Genomic DNA, 26,159 nt, shown 5'->3' on the forward strand with positions numbered 1-26,159 from the left:
CTACTTCCACTCTCCTGCCTTTTCCCCTAGTCATATAGTCTTTTTCTCTTTGGCTAATTATTCAATTCTCTTTTGTAGGCTGGAGGAAGTCAAAGAGGTAGGGAGGGGAAGGGACATGGGGGAATTTGAAAATGTTAAAATCAAGAGGTTGTTTAACTGGGACACTTTCAGAATAATGTGAAGACATTTGAGAAGATGTAGAAAAGATTTATGTGAATGGTTCCATGGGGAAAATACTTCAGTTACGAAGATAGATTGAAAAAGTTGGCGTTATTCTCCTTCAAAAGATCGAAAGGAAATTTGAGGAAGGTGTTTCGAATCACATGGGGTCTGGACAGAATAGAAAAGGAAAAATGTTTCCCATTGAGAACAATTGAGAACCAGAGGAACCAATTTGTGACTGGCAAAATATCCAAAGACAACATGTGGGAAAACATGTCTACTGCACCCTGTAGTTATGATCAGGAATGCATTGCCTGAAAGAAGGTAGTGGAGGCAGATTCAATGTTGGTTTTCAAAAAGAAATCTGTTAATTACCTGAAGTGAAAAACTTTGCAGGTTTCGGGGGAAGGGGGAGGACGGTGTGACAGACTGAGTGCTCTTGCTGATGGTCCTCATATACATAACATACAATCGGGCCTTCTATGATTTTATTCATTTTTCATGTAAGTTACAAGGAGGCTCGATCAAGATAGAGTGTTTGATGCCATTTCCCTGAACATCAGTGTGGCTTTGAGAAGATCCCATATGGTAAATGGTCAAAAAGGCAAAACCCCATGGGTTCCAAGGGAAAGTGTCAAGTAAGATCCATAGTTATCCCAGTAGCAGGACATACATGGTTACAGTCAACAAGTGTTTTTGTGACTGAAAGACTGTTTTCAGTGAGGTTCTGGAGCATCAGATCCCTTACTTTCTATGGTATAAGTCAATGAATTAGACCTAAATGTTGGAGCATGATTAAGGTGTCAATGCCACAGCTGTACTGGAATGACTTGGTTAGCTGTGCCCCTAGCCAAGCTGGTAGACTACAGTGACAAAACTGGCATCTACTGGCAATGGGGGAAATAGCCCAGTTATGTCCTGTCCACAAAAAGCAGGACAACTCAGCAAATGTCACCCCATCAGTTTACCTTTGATCATCAGCAAAGTGACATAAGCCCCACTGACAGTGTCACCCAGCAGCACTTACACAGCAATAACTGTTCTCTTACACATAGGCTAGAATTTTATCACCCCACCTGCCACAGATTTGGAGTGGGTGAGGGCAGACAATGAAAATGTCTGTTGACTTCAGGCGGGATTTTATGGTTTCGGGATGAGTGGGGCTGTAAAATCCCACTCATAGTTTGGGTTCTGCCACTCAGCTGCTGAGCTCAGTATAGCCTTGTCCAAACATGGACAAAAAAAACTAATTTAAAAGATGAGATGAGAGTGCCATCAAGGCAGCATTTTACTGGGTATGACATCAAAGAGTCATAAGTTCATCAGATATAGGAGCAGAATTAGGCCATTCTGCCCATCACATCTGCTCCACATTTGATCATGGTTGATATGCTACTAATCCCCATTTTCCTGCCTTGTCCCCATAACCCTTCAACTCATTACCAATTTAAAAATCTGTCTAACTCCTCCTTACATTTAGGTGTCTGTGTGGGTTTTGTCTGGATGCTCCGGTTTCCTCCCACATTCTGAAAGATGTGCTGGTTAGATGCATTGACCCAAACAGACACCGGACTGTGGCGACTAGGGAAATTTCACAGTAACTTTATTGCAGTATTAATGTGAGACTTACTTGTGTCCAATAAATAAACTTTACATCCTATTCCATCAGCTACAAATGCTAACATTCCATTTGCTTTATTATCTGCTGTACCTGCATGCTAGTTTTCCACGACTCATGAACAAGAACACCCAGATCTCTCTGCACCAGAGCACCTTGAAGTCTGTCCCCATTTAGATAAAAGGTGGCCTTCCTATTTTTCTGACCAAAATGCACAACCTCACACTTATCCATGTTAAACTCCATCTGCCACATTTTGGCCCACTCTTCTAACCTATCTACATCCATTTGTAAGGTTCTTATTTCTTCATTGCAACTGACTGTCCTGCCTATTTTTGTGTCATCTGCACATTTAGCTACAGAACCTTCTATCCCTGTATCCAAGTCATTTAGATTGTAAATAGGACCGAACCCTGCAGCATCCCACTAGTTACTTCTTGCCATCCAGAAAAACACCCATTTACCTTGACTCTCTGTCTTCTGTCCATCAGCCAGTCACCCTTCCAAACTCGTAAATTACTCCTAATTCCATGTGATCTAATCTTGTGAATTAACCTTTTGTGAGGCACCTTATCAAACACCTTCCAGAAATCCAGATATACAGCTACAAGATCCCCATTATCCACTTTGCTTGTTACATCCTCAAAGAACTCTAGCAAATTAGTCAAACATGATTTGCCTTCATAAAACCAAGCTTACATTGGGTAGTGTTTTGACTTTCCAATGTCCTGATATTCCATCCTTGATAATTGATTCTAACACTTTCCCAACAACAGTTGTTAAACTAACTGGTCCGTAATTTCCCACATTTTGCCTCCCTCACATTAGCATTTTTCTAATCCATTGGAATGTTTCCTGTGTCCAGGGAATTTTGGAATATTATAACCAATGGATTATTTACTTCCACCGCCACTTCCTTTAATACCCTAGGATATAGGCCATCAGGTCCAGGAGGCTAATCAGCCCTCAATCCCAATAGTTTGCTGAGTATCTTTTCCCTATTGATGTTGATTGTTCTAAGTTCTACCATTTCCATTACCTCTGACTTGCCCGTTCCTATAGGAATAGTACTAGAGTCTTCTATCATGAAAACTGAGGCAAAGAATTGATTTAGCTTCTCTGCCATTTCAGTGTTCCCCACTATTAACTCTCTGGTTTCATCTTCCAAGGGACCAACATTCACCCTAGTGACACTTTTCCCTTTTATATACCTACAGAAGCTTTTGCTATCCTTCTTGATATTTTGCGCTAGTTTTCTTCCATAATTTATCTTAGCTCTTTTTATTGCTTTTTTAGTATCCCTTTGTTTATATTTGAAAGTTTCCCAATCTTCCAGCCTGCCACTGGCCTTTGCAATATGGTGTACCTCAGTTTTTGTCTTTCTACTGTCCTTGACCTCCTGGCAAGGCTGAAGTCAATGGAAATCAGAGGGTAACTCTCCACTGGTTGCAATCATAACTAGCACAAAGGAACATGGTTTGGTAGTTGGAGATCAATCATCTCATCCCAGGGCATTGCTGCAGGGGTTCTTCAGGTTAGTGCTCAAGGCACAATCATTTTCAGCTGCTGCATCAATATCTTCCCTCCATTATAGGAAACAAGTGGGGTGTTCATTGATGATTGCCCAATATTCAGCACTATTTGTGATTCCTCAGATACTGAGCAGTCCTTGTCCATATACAGCAAAATCCAGACAATATTTCAGCTTGGGCTAGTAAGTAACAAGTATAATTTGTGCAACACAAGCAACAACAATGTAAACAAGATAGAATCTAACCATCTCCCCTTTCCTTCAATGGCATTACATTGCTGAATCTGCCATATAAATATTCTGTGGAGGTACTGTTGAGCAGAAACATGGATTAGCCACATAAAAACTGTGACTACATGGTACTGTCACCACCATGGAAGGTAGTGAATTTTGAATTTAATTTTTAAAAATCTACACTGGTTTACTAATGTCCATCAGAAAAGGAAACCTGCCTTCCTTACCTGGTCTGGCCTATACTTGACTCTAGACCAACAGCAATGTGGTTGACTCTTAAATGTTCAGACCTTAGCAAGCCATTTAGTTCAAGGGCAATTAGGGATGAACAACAAATGCTGACCTTGCAAGCAGTGACACCCACAACACTCAGGAAGTTCCCTCTAAGCTGCCCACTTGATCAACACCCCATCCACCACCTCATTCACTCCGTTCACCACTGATACTTGATGAGACTATCCTTTGACAGCACCTTCAAAACCTGTGACCTCCAGCAAGTAGGGCAGCAAGAGCAGCAGATACACAAGAACATCATCACCTACACATCCCTGTCCAAGTCACATATCATCCTGATTTGGAATTATATCGCCCTTCTTTCACTGTCGCTGGGTCAAAGTTATGCAACACCACATGGACTGAGCTCAAGAAGGCAGTTCATCACCAGCTTCTCAAATGACAATTACAGAAACACAGTAAGTGTTGGCCTAGCCAGTAATAACCACATCCCATGAAAGAATATAAAAAAGAAACTTGCAGATGACAAAAAAATTGGCTGTCTGGTTGATAGTATCAATGGGAATATTGGTCAGATGGGAGAAAAGTGGCATCTGCTTTTCAATCTGAAGAAATGTGAAGTTCTGATTTTGGGGATGGCAAACAAGGCATAATAAATGGTCAGATACAGAGAAATGTAAAGAAGTGGACATTGGAGTGCAAGATTACAGATCCCAAAAGTAGCAGGACAGAGAGGTAAGATGATCAAGAAAGCATATAGGATACTTTACTTGTCAAGGTACAGGAAATTAGAGCAGGGAAGTAATGCCAGAACTCCATAAACAATAGTTAGGCCACAGGTAGAGTACCACATCTCTACATTATAGAAAGAATGCTATTGCTGGTTCAGAGGAAATTTATGAAGACATTGCCAGGACTGTGAAACTTTAGCTATGAGGGAAAATTAGTTAGGCTTGGCTTGTTTTCTTTGGGCCAGAGGAGACTGAGGGGAGATTTAGCTGAGATGTAAGAAATTATGAGGGCTCTAGCTAGGGTGGATACAAAAAGGGTCTATTTCTCTTATCAGAGAGATTGACAACCAATGTCACAGATTTAAAGTAATTGGTAAAAGAATTAAAGGGGAATTGAGGAGAAATACTTTCTTATCCGGAAAGTGATTGGAGTTTGGAACTCACAGCCTGAAAGAGTTTTAGAGGCAAAAACTCTCATTGTACTTAAATGTGCACTTACAGGCCATGATCCAAGGGCTGAAAGTAGAATTAGGTTGGATAACTCTCTCACTGGCACAGATATGGTGGAATAAATAGTGTTCAAAGTCGTAAATTTTCACATTTGCTATGATTCTAAACAATTCTTCTAACATCAACATTGTAGTGTGTATTTCCACCAATACACTTTTTCTTGGTTACAACATTGGAAGGAAGTCTTTTTAATCTAATTAAATGTTTCATCTAGGTGCCAGATCAGTTGCAGGAGTTCAAAGTTTTTGGCTGCCATGTTAATAAGAGCATCAAGATTGATGAAAATATCGTAGGAAGAATTAGATTGCAATGTACAACAACTATTAGGTGGAAAGAAATTACTTGTAATTTTTTTTACTCTGAAGTCATCTTACAAATACTCACTCATTTACAGAAACTGCACAGACAGTAGTATACATGATTATGATGTAGCAATGCAAATATTTGACATGTGAAAGTGTGCCAGAGTTAATAATGCTGTTTAACAACTACTTTATTTGGTACTGGTGTAAACTACACACAGAATTATAAACATAATTACACAAACAGTTTCAATATTAGTGGTCACATGAACATACTTTCACAACCTCGGAACATTCTATAACACTTCGTAGTTGATTAAGAACTTGAAATGTAGCCATTATTATGATAAATAAATTGGTAAGAATCAAAATCATCATAAAAACAAAAACAAATGTATTTATTGAATCATTACAGTATTACAGCATTAGTAGAGTTAAACCCAATGAAACAGTAAAAATTTAAATTCCAACGTTACAATATACACTTGACTGAATTAAAAATGATACTAAAATACTTTTTATCTAATTTGATTTTTAATCATAAAAGCTAAGATCAGTTGGAGCGTTCAACAGTTCAATACTTTGGCTGGATTATTTTGTAATTTTACAGGCATTATGTGGATCCAAAGCCCACACAGGTAAACAGTGGAACTGTGGACAGGATTTTAACACCAGCAGCCAATTAAAAAGCAGCTGCCGAGACTGTTGCTCAATTCAGGTAGCCTGCTGGGCGCAAGTGCTGGAGCTCTGCAATCAGCACTGCCACTCATGGGGGTGACCAGTGCTGAGGCTGCAGAGAGAAGAGGATGCTTCCATATTGAAGTGCCTTTGAAAAATTAGTGAGAATTCTTTTGAAATGTGTTGGTGCAAGGCAGGCACACTCTGGTAATCAGGGGATGAACGCTCCAGTGGTGGTGTCAAAACCATCGGAACAGCTGCTGATGTCAGGAGGATTCATTGAAAACCCACCATGGAATGCCTCAATGTACCTGGCAGTCTTCCCATGCGGTGGGGCTCAATTCCAATGCTGCCAAAATGCTGGAGGGGCCGCAATTGTCTATTTATTACCTTAATAGCCAACTGTTCCTATCAATGGCTGGCTGAATCATTTGTGGTCCCTGCCTTTTGACATATCCCATGGAGTAAGGGAAACATCAGACTTTCCTCCCAGCGCCTTCCACTGCAATTTTACCAATCCTTGCCAGCCAGTGAAGTCCTGGTTTCTGTCTTTGTAGATAGTCTTGTCATCTTCTGTTGCTGTTCTTTAAAACACTTCCACTCTAAGACCATCTCAAATACCTTCTAATTTAGTAAACAATGTTTAAATGCATTTAGATGCTACAATGAAAATGATCTTAAGACAAACTGATCAGTCATAAATCAAAAGATTTTTACCAATCAGTAATCAACATTGATTCTGTTGGAAAGATAGCCCAGTTTTACAGTTTGCAATTTCATATATCAGAATATTAGTGGAATGGCCTATTCTCAAGCAGGTTGGTGTTTGTGAGACCCCACCACAAAGGTTCCATTTCAGGCCCCTATATTTTATTAAACAACAAAATGAAAAGCTGCCTATTTAAACAATTGTCAAATCCCCAAAATTCAGGTTGTGAAAAAGAATTTGTGAAGTAGGTAATATAAAATTAATTCAAAAAAGTTTAAGAGATAGATAATACGAGTAAATTACATCAATTGATTATAAAAATCTTAAAGATTGACATCATTTCAGTATTTAAGCCGTGTAACAACTCAGAAGTTTTTGTGCTTGGCAAAAGTTTTGTACAATACTTCAATAGCCAAGCTTCTGACAAGCCTGAAATTCACTGGAGAACTCTGCCAAGTCATTTAGATGCTCTGGTGAGATATTTGGTTATGAATAGTTCTACATCAATTTCAGTCAGGAAAGGCTGCATAGGCACTATCACCAGCAAGACCTTAAAAGGTTAGGATAAAGTTCTCAGGGGCTAACTTTATATAGTTTCTCCGGCAAATCAAATTAAACTATGCTGAGATTGATACTTTTGCGAGCTGCATAACTAGGGAAGCAGTGAGGTTTCAAACAAAGTAGTGATGGCAAGAGATCAAATCTGGGAAGATGTGGTAAGTCAAAGTGTAGACCGACATGACAAATGAGAGAGTTATTATTACGGGAAATTAAAAACTGTGACAGGAAGGGATCAAGAGCACAAATCTAATAATAAATCGACAGATGAGATTAAAAAGATAAAACTAAAGGCTCTGTATCTGAATGCACAAAGCATTCAAAGCAGATGAAATAACAGCACACATAGAAATAAATATAATTTGATAGCCTTTACAAAAGACGTGATTGCAGGGGGACATGGATTGGGAAGGGCATTTTGGAGGAACAGGAAGTGAGGAAAGAATGGCAGAATGGCTCCATTAGTTAACAATGGTATTAACACAAAAGAGAAGGATGACCTAAATCCAGGAGAGCAGGATTTGGAAACAGTTTAGATAGAGATGAGAAATTGTAAAAGAAGAAGCAGTGTGTAGATTCCCTAACAATAACCACAAGGTAGAAAGGGGAATAAGGGAAGAAATATGGGAGCTTGTCAGAAAGGCATGGCAATAATCATGGGAGATTTTAATCTACATATAGATGGGAGAAGTTAAATTGGCAAAGGTGCAATGGTGGCACTGTGGTTAGCACTATTGCCTCACAGTGCCAAGGACCTGGGTTCATTTCTGGCCTTGGGTGACTGTCTGTGTGGAGTCTGCACATTCACCGTGTCTGCATGGGTTTCCTCTGGGTGCTTCGGTTTCCTCCCATACTCCAAAGATGTGCGGGTTAGGTTGATCGGCCATGCTAAATTGACTCTAGTATTAGGGGGATTAGCTGGGTAAATATGTGTGGTTATGGGAATAGGGCTTGGGTTGGATTGTGGTCGGTGCAGGCTCAGTGGGCCAAATGGCCTCATTCTGCACTAAAAGGGTTCTATGATTCTAGGTAGCCTAGATGCGGAGTTCACAGAATATTTTTGGGATAGTTTCTTTGAACAGTATGTTTTGGAGCCAACCAAAGAGCACACTGTATTATACTTGACATTGTGCAACAAGGGGAGATTAATGAATGATCTCATAGAGAAGGTGCCCCTTGGTAGTAGTGACCATAATATGATGAAATTTTACATTCAGTTTCAGGGAGAGAGGAGTAGCTCTGAAGTTATGTTTTAAATTTAAAATAGTGCAATGAACTGGCTGAAGTTAACTGGCAAATCAGGTTAAGGGACGGGTCAATAGAAATACAGTGGAAACATTGAAGGGGATATTTCAGAATACACAGGATTCCAACAAATAAGAGAGATCCAAGGAATGGATGCATCATCTGTGGTTAACTTGAAAGGTTAAAGATGGTATCAAATTTAAAGGAAAAGCGTTTAATTGGACAGGTGGAGGGTCAGAAGATTAGATGGAATATAAGGAATAGCAAAGGATGGCAGAAAGATTAATAAAGACAGGAAAATTAGAAAGCTAGCCAGAAATATAAAAGCAGATAGTTTCCATAAATACAGTGCGGCCCCGTTTTACTGCGATGGTTGGGGTCCATAAAATGTTATCGTGAAAAAAGCAGGGTCGCGCTAAATCGGGGTTCAAGAAAATCAGTGTTCAAACTGAATAAGTGGAAATGGAGGAGAACAAAAGCATCTTTCACAGTCGTTGTGATTTGTGACAGAATCACTGATTGTACCCTATGCAGAAGCTCTATTTCATTACTCTTGTATTCATTTACTGCAGAATATATACAGTGCGGCCTCATTATAAGAAAGAGCAAAAAAAAAGAGTCCAATGATTCATCGCATTATATCTGAATTCACGCTAAATCGGGGCGCGTAAAATCGGGGTTTCACTGTATTTAAGTAAAAGAAACATATTAACTAAGTAAGTGTCGGCCCTGTAGAAAGTGAGTCTGGAGAATTGATAATGGAAAAGCAAGGAGATGGCAGATGAATAGGGAGGCAGTAGCATAATGGTATTGTTACTCACTAATAATCCAGAGACCAGGGTAATGCTCTATGGACCCAGGTTTCAATCCAGCCACCGTATTTGAATTCAATAAAAAGTCTGGAATTAAAAGTCTAACGATGACCATGAAACCATTGTTGATTGTTGTAAAAACTCATCTGGTTCACTAAAGTCCTTTATGGGAGGAAATCCCTCAGCTGGTCGGGCCTACATGTTACTCCAGACCCAAAGCAATGTGGTTGACTTTTAATTGCCTCTGAAATGGACAAGCAAGCCACTCAGTTCAAGGCTGGTTTGTATTGGCTGGAGTTTAGAAGAGTACAAGGTGACTTGATTGAAACATATAAGATCCTGAGGAGTTCTGACAGGGTGGATTTGAAGAGGAGTTTCCTTTTGTGGGAGAATCTAGAACTTGGACTCACTGTTTAAAAATAACGGGTTGTCCATTTAAAACAGAGATGAGGTGAATTTATTTCTCTCAGTAGAACTTGAGTCTTTGCAACTCTCTTCCTGAAAAGGCAGTGGGAGCATAGCTTTTGAATAAGTGTAAGGCACACTGGATCGATTCTTGGTAAGCAAGTGGTTGATAGGCTATCGGGAGTAGGTGAGATACATTGAGGTGACTATCAGATCACCCATGATCTTATTAAGTGGCGGAGCAGGCTAGAGGGGGCAAAGTCTTACTCCTGTTTTTGTATGGTTTATATGAAGCTGTGGCTACAGCTTATGCAACAGAAAAACCAAACATTCCAGCTGAAGATTATGCAAATGAGGTAAAAAACCCAGTTCATAAGTATTTAAAAGATCAAGGTGAAAAGAAAATGGAAATCATATCATGGAGGATTCCAACAGAACCTTCTTTCTCCAATTATCTCACAATAGGGGGTGCATTGCACTGTCACTCCATCAAATAACCCTTCAAAGGCAGCAATAAACCATTCTGACCTAACACAAATATCCATGAGACCATCAAAGCATAGATTCCGCCACAACTGTTGATTCTTTGTTACTCTCCAAATCCTTTTCCTTCAAACAAACACACTTGAACAGATCTTTTCCCAAAGTCTTTCTTGCAAAACAAAAGAAAAGCAATCCACCTGTTGAAACAAAGATTATAGATAGGATAATAAGAATACCAAAGTGTTCTGGTGCCGGCATGATGATGACCAAGACAAAGCGGAGAACGTCCATAATGCTATTCATGGAGCTTTGAACACCATTTACAATTCCTCTCTTTGATTCATAAACCATTTCTTGGATAAGCTGTGTTACAGTAAGGTCAAAGCTCCACAAACCTAGAAAATAAAATATTTTTAAGTTAATATGTGATTGTGATTCAGGTTTAAGATGTCCCCACCCAGTGACCTCCATCTGCAGGCATTATGTGCCATTTTATCCTCAAAAACATTGAGTTATTTAGGTGAATCTGTGAGTATGTGCCAAGTGCCTTGAGAAAGCTGAAACAAGAGAAATGATAGTATGTGATATTACCCCGTTAAAGTGCAGGAAGGGTTTTGCGAGGTTCACATTTTTAGGTCTCATGTCATCCAAGGGAGCAAGGTGACCAAAATATGGCAGAAAGTTAATGTAATAGTTTTTCCAAAACCAAGAACCACTCACTCCATCCCAGATAGTTAACATTTCACATCATTCTGGGTTGTACTTATAAACTTCTGGAACTGCTAATTATGCTCATCATAGGCAGGTCTCTGAAAGATGAGGAGGATATTGTAGAACTTCAAAAGGACATAGACAGAATGGTGGAATGTGTGGACAAGTTGCAGATTAAATTTAATGCACAGAAGCGTGAAGTGATTAATTCTGGTGGAAAGAACATGGTGAGCCCATATAAAACAAAGGTTACAATTCTAAAGGGGGTGCAGGAGTAAAGGGATCTGGGTGTACCTGTACATAGCCTTTGAGGGTGGCAGTACAGGTTGAGGGCATGGTTAATAAAGCATACAGCATCTGAGGCTTTATTAATAGAGGCATGCAATATAAAAGCAAGGAAATGATACTTGTATATATAGAACACTGTAATTTTGAGTCCAGTTTTGGCTGCAACACTGTAAGCACTGTGGGTGTACCTATATCACACGGACAGCAGTAGTTTAAGGATGGGGCTCACAACTGCCTTCGCAAGGGCAATCAGGGATTAGCAATAAATGCTGACCGAGCCAATGATGCTCATATCTCATGAAAAATTGGAAAATAAGTAGGATGTGAAGGAATTAAAAGACAGCAGAAAAGATTCACAAGAATTAGGGATTTCAGTTACATAGACGGATTGGAGAAGAAAAATTGTGAGAAGATTTGATCAGGGTATTCAAAAGTATGAAGAGTATAGACAGAGTAGATAGGGAAATATTGTTCCATTGGAGAACAGAAGGATGTACAGATTTAATGTAACTGATGAAAGAAGCAATGACAAGGCAAAACCTTTTTACATCATGAATATTTAGATCTGGGATGCACTGACAGAGAGTATGGTAGAAGCAAGTTCAGTCTAAGCATTTAAAAGGAAATTAGATCATTATCTGTGCAGGGAAAACATGCAGGGCCACAGGAGAGGGCAGGGAACTGGCACTATTACTCCTTTGGAGGGCCAGCATAGACATGATGGGCTGAATGACCTCCTTTTGAGCAGCAACCATTCTGTGAACAGGTGGCTTTAGCCGAAAGAGCACCACTTGTGGCCAAGTTCTTGCTTGTGTAACCTATATGGTAAATGAATTTCCAACAGAAGACAGACACTAGTGCAGATCATTTAGGACTGAGATGAGGAGAAATTACTTCACTCAAAGAAGTTGTGAATCTTTGGAATCCTTTAGATCAGCCACGCTAGTACTGAATGGCAGCACCATTACTTAATGATCAGACCCTTATCTTGAGACTTTGCAGCCATGTTTTAGATTTCCCAACCAGCAGAAATAAACTCTCAGCATCTGCCGTATCTAGCACCTTCAGAATCTTTTATGTTTCAATGAGATTGCCTCTTATTTTTCTAAACCAGGAAGAAAAAGACCCAAGTTACTAAGCCTCTCATCTTAGGCCAATCCCTTGATTCTAACAACCAATTTAGTGAACCTTCCTTGTACTGCCTCCAATGCAAGTAAATTATTTCTTAAATATGGAGACCAAAACTAAACATATTGAGCTTTACAATTTGTTGCAGTTTGTGCCTCTTTTAGATGGTGCATACTGCTACTGCATGTGCTGACAGTGAAAGGAATGAATATTTAATGTGATAAATGGGGTATCAATCAATCGGGCTGCTTTGTCCTGAATGAAGTCAAGTTTCTGTTTACACCGCTTTTCATCACTTTGCTGGTGATTGAGAGTAGATCAATGAGGCATTATTTGACCAGATTGGATTTGTCTCACTTCTTGTGGACAGAACCTTTCAGGCAAGAAATCACATTGTTGAGTAGACATCAATGCTATGATGTATTCAAAATGCTTGTCTAGGGATATGGGTAATTCCAAAGCTGAGGTCTTCAGCACTACAGTAAAGATATTGTCAGGGCCTGTGGCCTTTGCTGAAGCCAGTACATTGAGCTATTTCTTGAAATCACATGGAGAGAATTGAACTGGATGAACACTGGCTTTGTAACATTGGGAGACATTAGGAGGAGACCGAGGTGGATAATCCACTTGATATTTCCGGTTGAAGGTGGTTACAACTGCTCAGCCTGGTATTTTGCACTGATGTGCTGGGCTTCTCTTTTATTGAGGATGGCATTACTTATCTCTTTCTGCAGCTTCACCAGGTTTATATCCTATTTTCAGAAATGCCTGATACAGCTCCTCACAAATTCTTCTATGTTCCTCATTAAACAATGGTTGTCCCAAGGCTTGATGGTAATAGAAGAGTGAGGAAAATGCTTGTTATGAGATTACAGATTATTGTTGAGTATTTTTCTGTTGCAGATAACAGCCCATAGCAATTCATGGATGTTCAGTTTTGAGCTGCTGGATCGATCCTGTTCAGCATATTTGCCACAATGGAGGGTGCCCTCAGAAAGTAACGCCGGGCATCATCTGCACAAGGACTGTGTGGTGGTCATTTCCACCGATGCTCACTCATGGTCAAATGTATCTCCAACAGATCGTTGATGGTGGTGAGATCAATTTGGCTTTTCCCTTATATTGGTTCTCTCACCATTTGTGCCAGTCTGAAATATTTGTCTTCAGGACTCAGCCATCTGGGTTAGTACTTGTGTTACTAAGTCACTTGGGGCACTGAAGTCTCCAAAACAGAGTATATTCTGTGCTCATGCTATCCTCAATGCTTCCTCCAAGTGGTGTTAAACATGGAGCAATACTGATTCAGCAGTTGAGAAAGTGTGGTCAGTGGTAATCAGCAGGAGGTTTGACCTATGCACATGAGAAACAGTTGCATTGAAAAAAGCAGCTCATCACATGTTCTCAAAGCCAATTAGAGTTGCTAAGAAATGCCGGCCTCACCTGCAACATAAACATCTTGTGATGAATAAAAATCTTCTCTGCCCTCATACTGCCCTGTCCTACTGCTACGTCTCTTTCTTTATTCCAATTGTTAGAAACAAAAATCTGCTGCTATAGAAATAGTAGGGACAGAGATGAATAAATACACTAAGAGAAAGGTAGGATGAAGGTCCCATATAGAGAAGAAGCAAAGTCTGTAAGCATCTGTACTGGAGCGTGAAGAGGAGGTAGCAGATGGAGTAGGATACTATTTTTCCTTTATGTCGCAATTTGCTCAAAGCAAACTCCTACAAACAGCAAAGTGATTATGACCAGACAACCGACTGAGGGATCAATATTTATCAGGACACCAGGGATTACTCCTCTTTTTTGAAATAGTGCCATGCGATTTTTTACTTTCAATTGAGACAGTAGATAGTGCCTTGGTTTAACATTTCATCCCAAAGATGATACTTCCAGTAGTGCCCCTCAGTACAGTCTAGATTTTGGTGCAAAGGTCTGGAAAAGCACTTGAACTCATAATTTTCTGGCTCAGAGTCAAGAGTGCCACTGAGCCACAACTAGTACACAGTGACATGGGCAATAAAGTTGAAGGAGAGAATAATATCACAGGACTTAAAAGGGCAATGAGTAACAGCTTTTGTGAAGGAGGAAGAGAAAGAGGGGAGAGCAAGGCTGAAAACTTCATAATGGGGCAGCAGGATCTTTTTCTATAGACCTACAGTGGACAAAATGTTGAGTAGAAAATAACGTGGCCGGGCTGACAGTGGGGCCACTGGCTTTCCATAGACAAGGAAAAGCAGCTGTGATGGTGGGTTCTAAGACACAGCCAACAGAGAAATATCAGGCTGACGTGAGCCTCATATAGCTTCCTAGGTGCTGCTTTTTATATATTTTTAAAATTTGTTCATTGGATGTGGGCATCAGTGGCAAGGCCAACATTTATTAAATATTTATGCCTGAGCTTAGGATGCAGGCATGAGGAACCCTGGAAGCCTGTGTCCTGCAGATAACCTGGGAGTAAGATGGATGACCTCCAGTAGCCTCAATCCATGTGTATTAGCTGTGGCTCCATCCAGTGGGAGTTTTCACCCAATCCTTATCAACTTCAATATACTCTTCCTGTGAAGCCACACTCTATCAAATGATGCCTCGATGCCAAGGCTAGCCAATCTCGTCTCACTTCTGCAATCAACTGTTTTGCTGCGATGAGGCTGAGAGCCTGCTGCTAGCAGAACCCAAGCTAACCACCAGTGAGCAGGTTATTGGTGAATAAGTGCTGATGATTGAAAGTCGACTCATGGTGCGCTAGTAAGCTGGACTTGATTTGTTCTGCCTTTGATGCCTTTTCCACTGAACACTTCTGCTGAAGACTGTTGCAAATGGTTTAACCACGTCTTCTTGAATTATTGTGATGAGCACTTCCATCATTGATTATTAAATTGTCCACCACCATTTACCACTGGGTGTGACAGAACAGTAGAGCTTTGACCTGATTTGTTCATTTTGGGATCATTGACCTCTACAGCATGCTGCTTCAACTGTTTAGCGTACATTTGGTCCTGTATTGTAGCATCGCCAGATTGGCACCTGGTTTTGAGGTGTGCTTGCTGCTGTTATGGCATGCTCTCCTACATTCATTGAACCAGAATTGGTCCTCTGGCTTGACAGTAATTGTAAATTGACGGGTATGCCAGGTCAAGGGGTTAGATTGTGGTTGAATACAATTCTGCTGTTGCTCATGGCCCACAGTGCCTCACGAATGCCCAGTTTTGAGACGTTAGAACTGTTCTGATCCATTTTGCACAGTGTTACTACCGCATAATATAAAGGACAATGTCCTCACTGGAATTTGTCTCCACAAATTGTGCAGTGGTGACTCTTAATACTGTTATGGACAGATGCATCTGCAAAAGATAGATTGGAGGATGTAGACAAGTAGATTTTCCTCTTTTGTTAGTTCTCTTACTATCTGCCACAGGTCCAGTCTGTCAGATATATCTTTCAGGACTTGGTTAGCTTAGTCGATGATGGTGTTACCAGGTCACTCTTGGTGCTGGATATTGAAGTTTCCCACAAGAGTACATTAGGTGGCCTTGCTACCCTGAGTGCTTCTTCTAACTGGTGTTCAGAATGGAGGTTCAGAATGGAGGAGTACTGATCCAACAGCTAAGGGTAAATGGTATTCATCAGAAAGTTTCCTTGCCAATGTTTGACCTGATGTCTTAAAATTCACATGGTCTGGAGTCAATATCTAAGACTCCCAGCAACATCCCTTTTAACCATATTCCACAGTACATTTGGTATCTTGGCAATGTGACAAGACATATCCAAGGATCTTAATGAATGAGTTTAGGACAGGTATGATTCTGCAAATATGACTATCTGTGGCGGAAAATGTCTATCAAAGGAACAAAAACAGAAAATTACAATGTTAAACAACTGCAAGAGTAAAATATATAATAGATATCATCGAACAAAAGACTAAAAATGCAAAAAAAACCAGAAAATAAGATACGAGGAATCAAGAGAACAGCTACATGCTCTGACCTACTCTGAGCAGCAATGGGAGATTTTCTACATGCTACAAAACGAGTTGATCTTAAACTTACAGAAGAATTTTCTTGACAATGCCAATCAAATAGACGTGTACCTTTAAGATGAATGTAATGAACAATTACAGCTGCAAAAATATGACAATCCAAGTTTGTGACCAGCTTTATAAAAATATCCATGCTGCTGCAAGTTAAGACCCTTTGTCTTACTCTGTGGTTGGAAATTTAATGAACCTATGATGGTAGCTGTTCAAATTGCAAACATCAAATAGATTATTGATTTGACATGCACATATATTCTTATAAATGTACACAATCCTTATTTTCTGAGTTTATTGGGGTGATTAAAATATACATTTATATTGTAAAATACTGTAGCAATAATGCTATACATTTTTCCTGGAAATGCTCTCGTTATGTTAAAAGTGGTTTTGTAATACTGTTATTTTGTATGATTGATAAATACATCTTAAATCCTTGATGTGCTTAAGTGCATGCAACTTTTATAATGTGATACGTATATAAAGCTTTAACTAAGCTACTTTAATATTACCTACCAATTCTTGCAGAAACAGCACCGGCAAAATATAGTGCTATAGAAATATATTCCTTTATGTCTGTGGAGTTCGTCAGGTTGCTTGGCAATTGAGAATTCAGATTGGACTGTTTGATGATGGATGCATTAGCAACATCAGTAGGATAAACACCAGTTGTATGGGCTTCTAGCTGATCTGATGCACTTGAATAAAGGGGTACACTCAAATCAAGTGGGCTTCCAGGAGCAAACACAGATGCGATGCAGAGCATGAGAAAAGTAATCTGCACAATACTTGAAAAACATCCAGTGTGAATAAGGCCACAATATTTTCTCAACATGGTGAAAAACATTGTTCCTATTAACCCCGTGAGAGCAGACAATGCCACCATGATGCTAAGCACAGAACTGCTTATTCCTTGCGCATAGGCATATCCCATCGTAATTCCATCAAATCCTAGTACAGTCATGTAAAGAAATGAAAGACCCAATGCAGCAAGAAACATTTGTTGTCTATAGTAGATAATCCAGCCATCTCGGAATGTCCTGATTCCTGGAACTAGAATGCCTTTAATGCAGCCAGTTTCCTTGTGATTGTGATTTGTAGAGTTATTAATCAGTTCACCCTTGGCTGAAACAGCAGCAGCAATATTATCGTGGTCTTTAAAAGCCGTCTCATTTCCTTCTGAAATAGCACAAAGGACAAGTTGCAAGGCAAAGAGGAATGTTTTGAAAAATTGAGGAAGTGCAAATAAAAGTGAATTTTTGTATGAGTTAAATTTAAAAATCGTTAAAACTAAAGTTATTAGTGCAATAATATTTAAATGTTCTTTGTCTCTGAATGACTGGTTATGCATTCAATCACACCCACAATTTTCCAATGTAGTTTTCCCATTCTTAGTCTTAACATTTCGGGTTGGCATCAGTGAACTTGTATGTTCCCTCATGGGAGAAATCTGGCACTAATTCAAATAGATCATTCAGGGCTGAAATCAGGAAGCACAACTTCATAAAAAGGAGAGCAGAAATCAGGAACTATTTCCTGAAAAGGCTGGGGCTGCTGGGCTAGCTTACAAAGTGGACTTCTTTGTTAGATAAGGATTTTAAGGAATTGCAGTACAAGTCAGCCATGATCTAGCTGAATGGTGGAGCAGACTGAAGGGACAGAATAATCCACTCTGTTCCAATGTTCTTCGGATATAGCGCTGTTACAAATTACACAGGGTGAGGAAAGGCCATACAGGATTTAACTGACAAAGATTTTGAAGTTAACACCGGGGACAGGGTAAATCAGCACAACCTGGAGTTATGGAAAGTTGGATTTAGTGTAAGACATAAACATGGAGAGCTTTGGACAAGCTGAAAGTCATGCAGGATTGAGTTGCAGAGAGATAGAAGTAACTAATGTGAAGATCTTAGTGATGAATTCAACATGGGGTATAGAGTTCAGAATTGAACAGGATTTCTAGCTATGGAAGCAGCACCTCCCTGCCAACTGCAAACTTTTTTAAATTCTGTCCTTAATGTTAAACTGGTGTCTAGTAGCACAAAGGCAATGTTGGAAGTGATAAAGAGCAGAGGAATGTGTAACATAGGAGCAGGAGAAGTCCAGAGATGGTAGATGTGAAAGCTCACCCACACTGTGGAAGATGTCATAGAGGCAGCATTTAGATAACAGAAAGGTCCCAAGGTTAGACCCTGTTGCCTCCTAAAGTGATGGCAAAGTAAATGCAACAAAAGCCATTGATGGTAATGAAACAGCTCAAACTAATTCTGTGAATCTGGAGAATGGAGAACAGACATGACTATTTCTTTATTTTTTTAATTTGTTCATTGGATGTGGGTGTCACTGCGTTGGTGAGCATTTATTGCCCATCTCTAATTGCCCTTGAGAAGATATTAGTGAGATGCTTTCTTGAACTGCTATAGTCAATGTGGTGTAGGTACACCCACAGTGCTATTAAGGAGATGGAACGGCAATATATTTCCATGTCAGGATGGTGTGTGGCTTGAAAGGGAACCTCCAGGCGATGGTGTTCCCATTCATCTACTACCCTTGTCCTTTTAGGTGGTAGTGGTTTGGAAGATGCTGTCTAAATAGTCTTGGTGAGTTCTTGCAGTTCATCTTGTAGATGGTACACACAGTTGCCATTGTGCATCGATGATGGAAGGAGTGAATGTTTGTGAATGGGGTGACAATCAAGCAGGCTACTTTGTCCTGAATGGTGTCTAGCTTCTTGAGTGTTGTTGGAGCTACACACATCCAGGCAAGTGGACAGCATTCCATTGCACTCTTAACTTGCACTTTGTAGAGGGTGGATAACTTGGGAAGTCAGGAGGTGAATTACTCACCACAGGATTCCTAGCAACTGACTGGCTTTGTAGTCATACTATTTATATGACTTGTTCTGAATATCATCCAGATCTTGCTTCATTTGGACATGTACTCATTTGGTACCTGAGGAATCATGAATGATGCCGAACATTGCACAATTGTTTGCAAATATCCCCACTTCTGACCTTATGATGGAACAGCTGAAGATGGTCGGGCTTAGGACAACGATGTTGTGGACAACCATATTACATGCAGAAAGGTGAAGGAGGAACAGTGTAGCATAATATTAGAAATCTTTTTAGACTTTGGATTGTTCAATGTTGGGTTGGATTGAAAGATTCAAATAGGAATTTTGGAAGGGACAGGCACAGAGCTAGGAGCCAAAGTCAATTAGTTGTTGAGGACCTCAAGAGAACAGAGATAGTAAATTGAACTTTAATTGAAAAGGAAAGCAAGATCAAGGCTAGATTGATTTGATGTAGGGGGTGAGCAATGTGGTTTTGAAAGGCATTGAATGTTTCCTGTGGTAAGGGAACCATTAACAATAGGAGACAGCATGAGGGCTAGTGAAAGACGTTAGGTAGCCAGTGGATCCAGAGAGTAGGAGGTGGGTATCTTATTGATAACATCATTGTCATGAGGCAGAGAGGAGTAGGAGATGTACTTTCTCTCACATATTTACCCTGGAGACCAATAAGATGAAGAGCTCCAGAACACAATTGGTCACGGAATAAACAAACTTGAGGGACTCTTGCCCTCCAAAAGATAATTCTGAAGGAATAGTTGAAGAGGGCAAAGTGGGTAGGACAGTGTAGAACTGATAAATATGCAAATATTACATGCAAAAAGAAAAGTACAAATAATATTTATTAAGGGACAACAAAAACTGAAGAAGTGTGTATAGAACTTCTGGGTTCTATACACATTTTAAAGTCAGCATAACTCCCACACTACCACAGGAATGGCTCAAAATAGATTTCTGGCCATCATTACCAAAATGATGGCATGAATTTTGGAGAACCCAGTTCTGTAACAGGAATTTGGTTGCTACTCCTGATTTGGGTCTGACAATCATTTTAGTTAAGAATGCAGCATAGGATTAGTGGAAATGTAATCCAAAAGTGTTGTTAAACACCACAACTCAATTGCAATACAGGCATAGATTCCTTAAATGTCATAATGACAAAATAGCCATTTTTACATAGTTCGTAACTTAACTGACCAAGCAATCAGTGTACAGAACACGTTTTTCAATAAACTATTCTTACTTAAACAATTCAATCAATGCCAAATTTAAACTAACACCAGTATTTTCTGATTAATATTTTAAGTTAACCCAAATAGGAAAAGTGTGCAAATATAATTGATTACAGAAACATTTTAGTTACAACTTTAAATAGCATGTCATACCTGAAACTTCCTCCTCCTTGGTCCGTTTATCACCTCTTTTTGCTAGTGATGGAGTCATTTTATAAATTTTCCGCAGCAACAAATATTCAAAACACATTGAGAACAAGTTCCAACCAGCTATAAACCCACAACCAACCACGGAGGAGCTGAAAGTCATAATCTGACCCACAGCCATTGGTGAAAGCAATTTGCTGAGAAGATCAATTTGCCTCAATGTAGCATTCATATCTATAAAAACAAACGCATTGTTTCAGTTTCAATAATCTTTGGTAACGTATACTATTTTACACTTCAAAGCAACTAAATTCAGATTTCAAACTTCCTAAAAATGTGAAATTATTTTTCGGATCAGACTCCTGCCCTTAATGAAGCAAATTTTTTCTCATCAACTGCAGCATTGGACTGCTAAAAGCATGGATATTTAATTATGAAACTGCTTTACCAGTAAGATTTGCTTGCATAGACTTTTGGTGAGTATACACATAAAATGTCATCACTTGTCATTATATAGGTGCTGAATGATTCGCTGTGTATAAATAACATGTTTTTTTTTAGATTTCCAGTATTTGCAGTTTTTTTTCATTTTGCTCAACATTAAACTGTGTGTGTGAAAGACTTACAATGTAAAATGTTTTAAAATGTGACAACAATGTGGGCTGCATTTTATGCGGGGGGCATATTGTTCATCCCTCCATTACAAGAGTTGGCCAGCATTTGACACACCTAAAAATTGTTTGGCCCACAGTCATAACATGCTGCCAGTGGGCTAAACAGGTGAAGCACGGGACTTCTGTCCCTCAGTGGGAGGTAGCCCTTGAAGGCTGCTGGCCAAATAGATTGACTGGTTGCTTGAGCGGAGATGTTGAAAATGGTGGGAAAGTGTGTTTTGGAGGCCAGTCTGGGAAGAAAAAAGTGGGAGTAACATTTTGGGGGCATGCCTCCAATGTGCAAAGGACACTGCCCAAATGCTGTGTTTACAAAGATTTATTTAAAAACCAACCTGCCCACTCCCACTCACCTGTCTGTGCCAATGTTTTATTCCATAGCAGCATATTATCCAAGTCAATTAGTTTGTTAACAAGTTTAATTGACCCGTGATTATATATTTTAAAAAGATGCTCAGATTGCTGATTTCAGCATCTGCGCACCTATTATTTTATGGGAAATAACTCAGGGATACAATTCTGGAAAAAATACCCAAAATGTTTGAAATGAAAAGATTGTGGCCAGTACTGACACTGCCTGAAATGAGAAAAGACAGAATAATGCTTTGGTTGATGATCCTAAGTCAGTTCCAACAAAAGGTCTCTACTCAAAATATTATTCCACCTTTATAGATGGTGATGGATAGTTTGTACTTACAGTTCTATTTTTCTTTAATCTCCCTGGTAATAACCTCGCTGAAAGGAAAGCATATTCCATTTTTATCAATGGAATATCCCCAGATTTTCAAAGAAAAAAATCTGTAAGTGACAACTCTTTTATGAAATGTGGCATTGATGAGGTTTCGGGCTCAGCACAGGCAAGGGAATCTTTTTCTCAAGCCGTAATTTTGCAATTCCTTATCTAGAAGTAAAATTATGTGCACTGTAACAGCATTATTAACATGGTTTGAACCACATCAAAAGAAAAATAGCCCATTAATCAGCATCTGTAAAATAACAGGTTATGTCAGTTAAGGTACATACTCATCAACAGAATCATAGAACCCTACAGCACAGAAAGAGGCCCTTCGGCCCATCAAGTCTGCACCGAACACAATCCCACCCAGGCCCTACCCCCATATCCCTACATATTATACCCACTAATCCCTCTAACCTACGTATTCCTGGACACTAAGGGGCAATTTCTTAGCATGGCCAATCAACCTAACCCGCACATCTTTGCACTGTGGGAGAAAACCAGAGTACCGGGAGGAAACCCACGCAGACACGAGGAGAATGTGCAAACTCCACACAGACAGTGACCCGAGCCGAGAATCGAACCCAGGACCCTGGAGCTGTGAAGCAGCAGTGCTAACCACTGTGCTACCGTGCTGCCCACAGGTTGTTTAAGCAAATCTTAGCAGTAAAGTGATTTATAAAAATATTTTAAATAGATTTAATATTGATACTTTTAATAGCCCAAACCTGTCATCGATGAGGAAAATCTTGTCCCATTCTGCTTTGATATAAAACATAACAGTTGTCTATGTAAGATCTGCAACACCTATTGGCCAAATAAAATTTCCAATGAGGACTTGCACAAGACGATCGGCTGCCATGGTTTTGTCCTTAAGATGAAGAAGTGCCGGATAAGATAGCTCAGGTATGTTGTAAGGATGGCCCAACAGTAAATTCCAAAGGTTGCTCTATGATGGACACCAGCTGGGAAATGTAAATGGGGCAGGTGTAATACTGGAGGTGACTTAACTGGAGGTGATGGGGCTTACATGAGGTGAGGCACAGGCCGCAATAGAAGACAGGGCTTGATGGAAAAAGATTGTTATGGCCCTATGTCCCACCTGAGACAAGGAAGATGAGAACAAAGGTCAAGAATATGGTCCTAAATATCATTTAACATTTCTAGGAAATCTGAAATTCCATCCAAAGTGGCTATAGATTATTTGAATAAAGATTCAATATGTTGAAAAATAAATGCATAATCTATTTGTGGTATACTTTGTACAATTGCAACTAACTAGCATGGTGGATGGAGAAATGCCTTCAGGAAATTTACAATAAAGTTTGTAATAAAAATTACCTTGATTGATTGTTGGCAAATTCTAGTCATGTCCGGGAGAGCACAAAAGAGAGAACTTTACGGAAACGAAAGTACGCACATCAAAGCCGTGGTGAGATGGTAAAGCTTATGGTAGACAGGTGACAGGAGATAGAGAGGCTTATTGGACAAATGGGCAAGAGGAAAACACATGCTGCATATGAGAAAACATATACAACAGGGGAAAATGAGAATACACAGGATAGTATACAGCATGTAGGGCATGTACACTAAGCTTTGATGATGGTGTAGTTGCAATACATTGCACATGGAGGAAGGAAGTGAAATTAAAGAACGCACACAAGTTTTTTAATCACACTAACTAAAAGACAAAAATTAACACTGAAAGCAGAATAATTTAATGGAAATGTTAAAAAAAACTTGCAGACTTTTCTGCAATTAGTATCAATGCCACCAAGATGGAAAAATAAATTAATATCTGTTCATTAACCAAAAAATTATATTTTCCAAAAGTTCAATGATAGTTACTTGATAGTTTGTCACTGTCTCCAGCAATCACTATAATCCAGTCGCGTTGGATAGCAATTGACATAGCTGTACTAGCCAGGTCTGCAATCACACCAATGACAATCACCAAAGTGTAACAAATAATCTGTTAAACAAGAAGTAAGTTGATTAAAATCGAGCCAAGAAAATTGACCTGACAGTGTCTACAACATGGTTTCATGTCCATATATAACCATATAATACTTTGGAAGTACTCAATTTATGCAGGACAAATTCCTTAAATAAAATCATATTTGTAGAAGGAATAATGATTTGTCCTTCATATAGCCAATCACTTAGGATGTGTAAACACCTAGATGCCCGAGTTTCTTTAAGTAGTGTGTGATCTGCTACCTACACAGCTGCCATAATCTTGAAAAGTCAGTCGTGTAACCCGGTGTCATGGAATATAAGACCAAACTATTTGCTATCTGCCGCAACAGAACCATTACCTCAGAGAGCAAACCTGACCATTGGCTAAAAACAGTTCCGACTTACTGCTAGGCAAACAGATGCATTTTTAGTTAAAAAACTTGCCTAAGATCTCATTACAACATAAAAAATTGTCAAGGGCTTTGATATGGTAGCAACTGGGAGAATATTTCCTCTGGCTGGGGAATCTGGAACCTGGGTGCACAGTGTCAGAATATGAAGTCAGCATTTAGGACTGAGCTGAGAAGAATTTCCTTCACTCAAAGGTTTGTAGATCTTTGGAATTTTCTACCTCAGGGAGCTGTGTTGTTAGTTGTTGAATATATTCAAGACAATCTGGGTAGTTTTAGATCATCTGGACACTAAGAAAATTAAAAGATATGGGAATACTGTGGGAAAGTGGAATATTAGTCATGATTGTACTGAATACAGAGCAGGCCTGTATGGCCACATGGTCCACTTCAGTTTTTACTTCTTCTTATCTTTGCCATTGTTTGTTAGTCTGTAAACAATGTATCTCAAAAGTTAGTGTTCCAACAAAACATGGTACAGAGATAGGGGATGTAATTTCCTAGCCATTTACGATGACAGAATCTTCCAGTTCTGCCAAAGGCACGTCCCTGCCATGGGCTTCCCATTGACAAGGGGTACATTCAATAGGAAATAAGATTCTGCTGCCAGCCAATGGTGGGACGTGAAATACATGGCGAGTGTCATACGATAGCCTGAGGAAGAACTGATCAGTTTTTGACATAAGTGTATATCTCGATCCTGGAATTTTTCAAAGGATCTCTTAAAATTGGGAAATTTCTATTTATAATGCTTTTTTTATTTGAAATATTATTGAGCGTTTTAAAATGTAGTAGATTGTCTTAATTGCCGTGGTGAAATTGGTCAGCTATCAAAATGTGAGCAGACTTACAGAGCAGTTTGTTAGATGTGGATTGGCGTGAAGTCTCCTCATTGAGATGGAAGCTCTTATTAAAAATATTTTTTGTTTTAGATTTGTGGTTGCAAAACATCAACTAGGTGGAAAAAGCCTCAAGATAAAGCTGCATAATCATAACAATGTTGAGTTATCATAGGTGTAGAGATGCTGGCATTGGACTGGGGTAAGCACAGTGAGAAGTCTTACAACACCAGGTTAAAGTCCAACAGGTTTATTTTGGTAGCACAAGGCACAAGCTTTCGGAGCGCTACCCCTTCATCAGGTGAATGGGAGTTCTGTTCACAAGCACGGCATATAAACTCAATTTACAAAATAATGGTTGGAATGCGAGTCTTTACAGGTAATCAAGTCTTAAAGGTACAAACAATGTGAGTGGAGAGAGAGTTAAGCACAGGTTAAAGAGATGTATATTGTCTCCAGACAGGACAGTTAGTGAGATTTTGCAAGCCCAGGCAAGTCATGGGGGCTACAGATAGTGTGACATGAACCAAAGATCCTGGTTGAGGCCGTCCTCATTGTGTGGAACTTAGCTATCAGTCTCTGCTCAGCGACTCTGCATTCTCATGTGTCGTGAAGGCCACCTTGGAGAATGATTAGAGGCCGAATGCCTGTGACTGCTGAAGTGTTCCCCAACAGGAAGAGAACACTCTTGCCTGGTGATTGTCGAATGGTGTTCATTCATCTATTATCATAGCATGTGCATGATCTCTCCAATGTACCGTGCCTCGGGGCATCCTTTCCTGCAGCATATCAGGTAGGCAACATTGGCAGAGTTGCAAGTATATGTACCTGGTGGATGGTGTTCTCATGTGAGATGATGGCATCCCTGTTGATGATCCGGCATGTTTTGCAGACGTTGCTGTGGCAGGGTTGTGTGGTGTCATGTTCACTGTTCTC

At 39.6% G+C, this 26,159-nt stretch overlaps 1 protein-coding gene across 3 annotated transcripts in view; it reads right to left on the bottom strand.

Annotated features, from left to right (window-relative positions):
* Positions 1–5,547: 5,547 nt before the first annotated feature.
* The window catches only part of LOC145350095 (ferroportin-like), a 52,195-nt gene continuing 31,583 nt past the window's right edge, over positions 5,548–26,159 (bottom strand). For 2 of the 3 annotated variants that reach the window (XM_080198988.1, XM_080198987.1), the window contains exons 6-9: positions 23,864–23,987; positions 20,615–20,842; positions 16,892–17,554; positions 5,548–10,607 (exon numbers count right to left, since the gene is read on the bottom strand). In XM_080198988.1, coding sequence (XP_080055114.1) covers positions 10,282–10,607; positions 16,892–17,554; positions 20,615–20,842; positions 23,864–23,987 — 1,341 coding nt within the window. In that variant the 3' untranslated portion in view covers positions 5,548–10,281. The remainder of the gene's footprint in view (positions 10,608–16,891; positions 17,555–20,614; positions 20,843–23,863; positions 23,988–26,159) is intronic. The other variant, XM_080198990.1, reaches the window with a different exon arrangement.

The sequence above is a fragment of the Carcharhinus amblyrhynchos genome, chromosome 11 (assembly GCF_965287045.1).
Source record: "Carcharhinus amblyrhynchos chromosome 11, sCarAmb.v2.hapA, whole genome shotgun sequence".
NCBI classification, from domain to species: domain Eukaryota; kingdom Metazoa; phylum Chordata; class Chondrichthyes; order Carcharhiniformes; family Carcharhinidae; genus Carcharhinus; species Carcharhinus amblyrhynchos.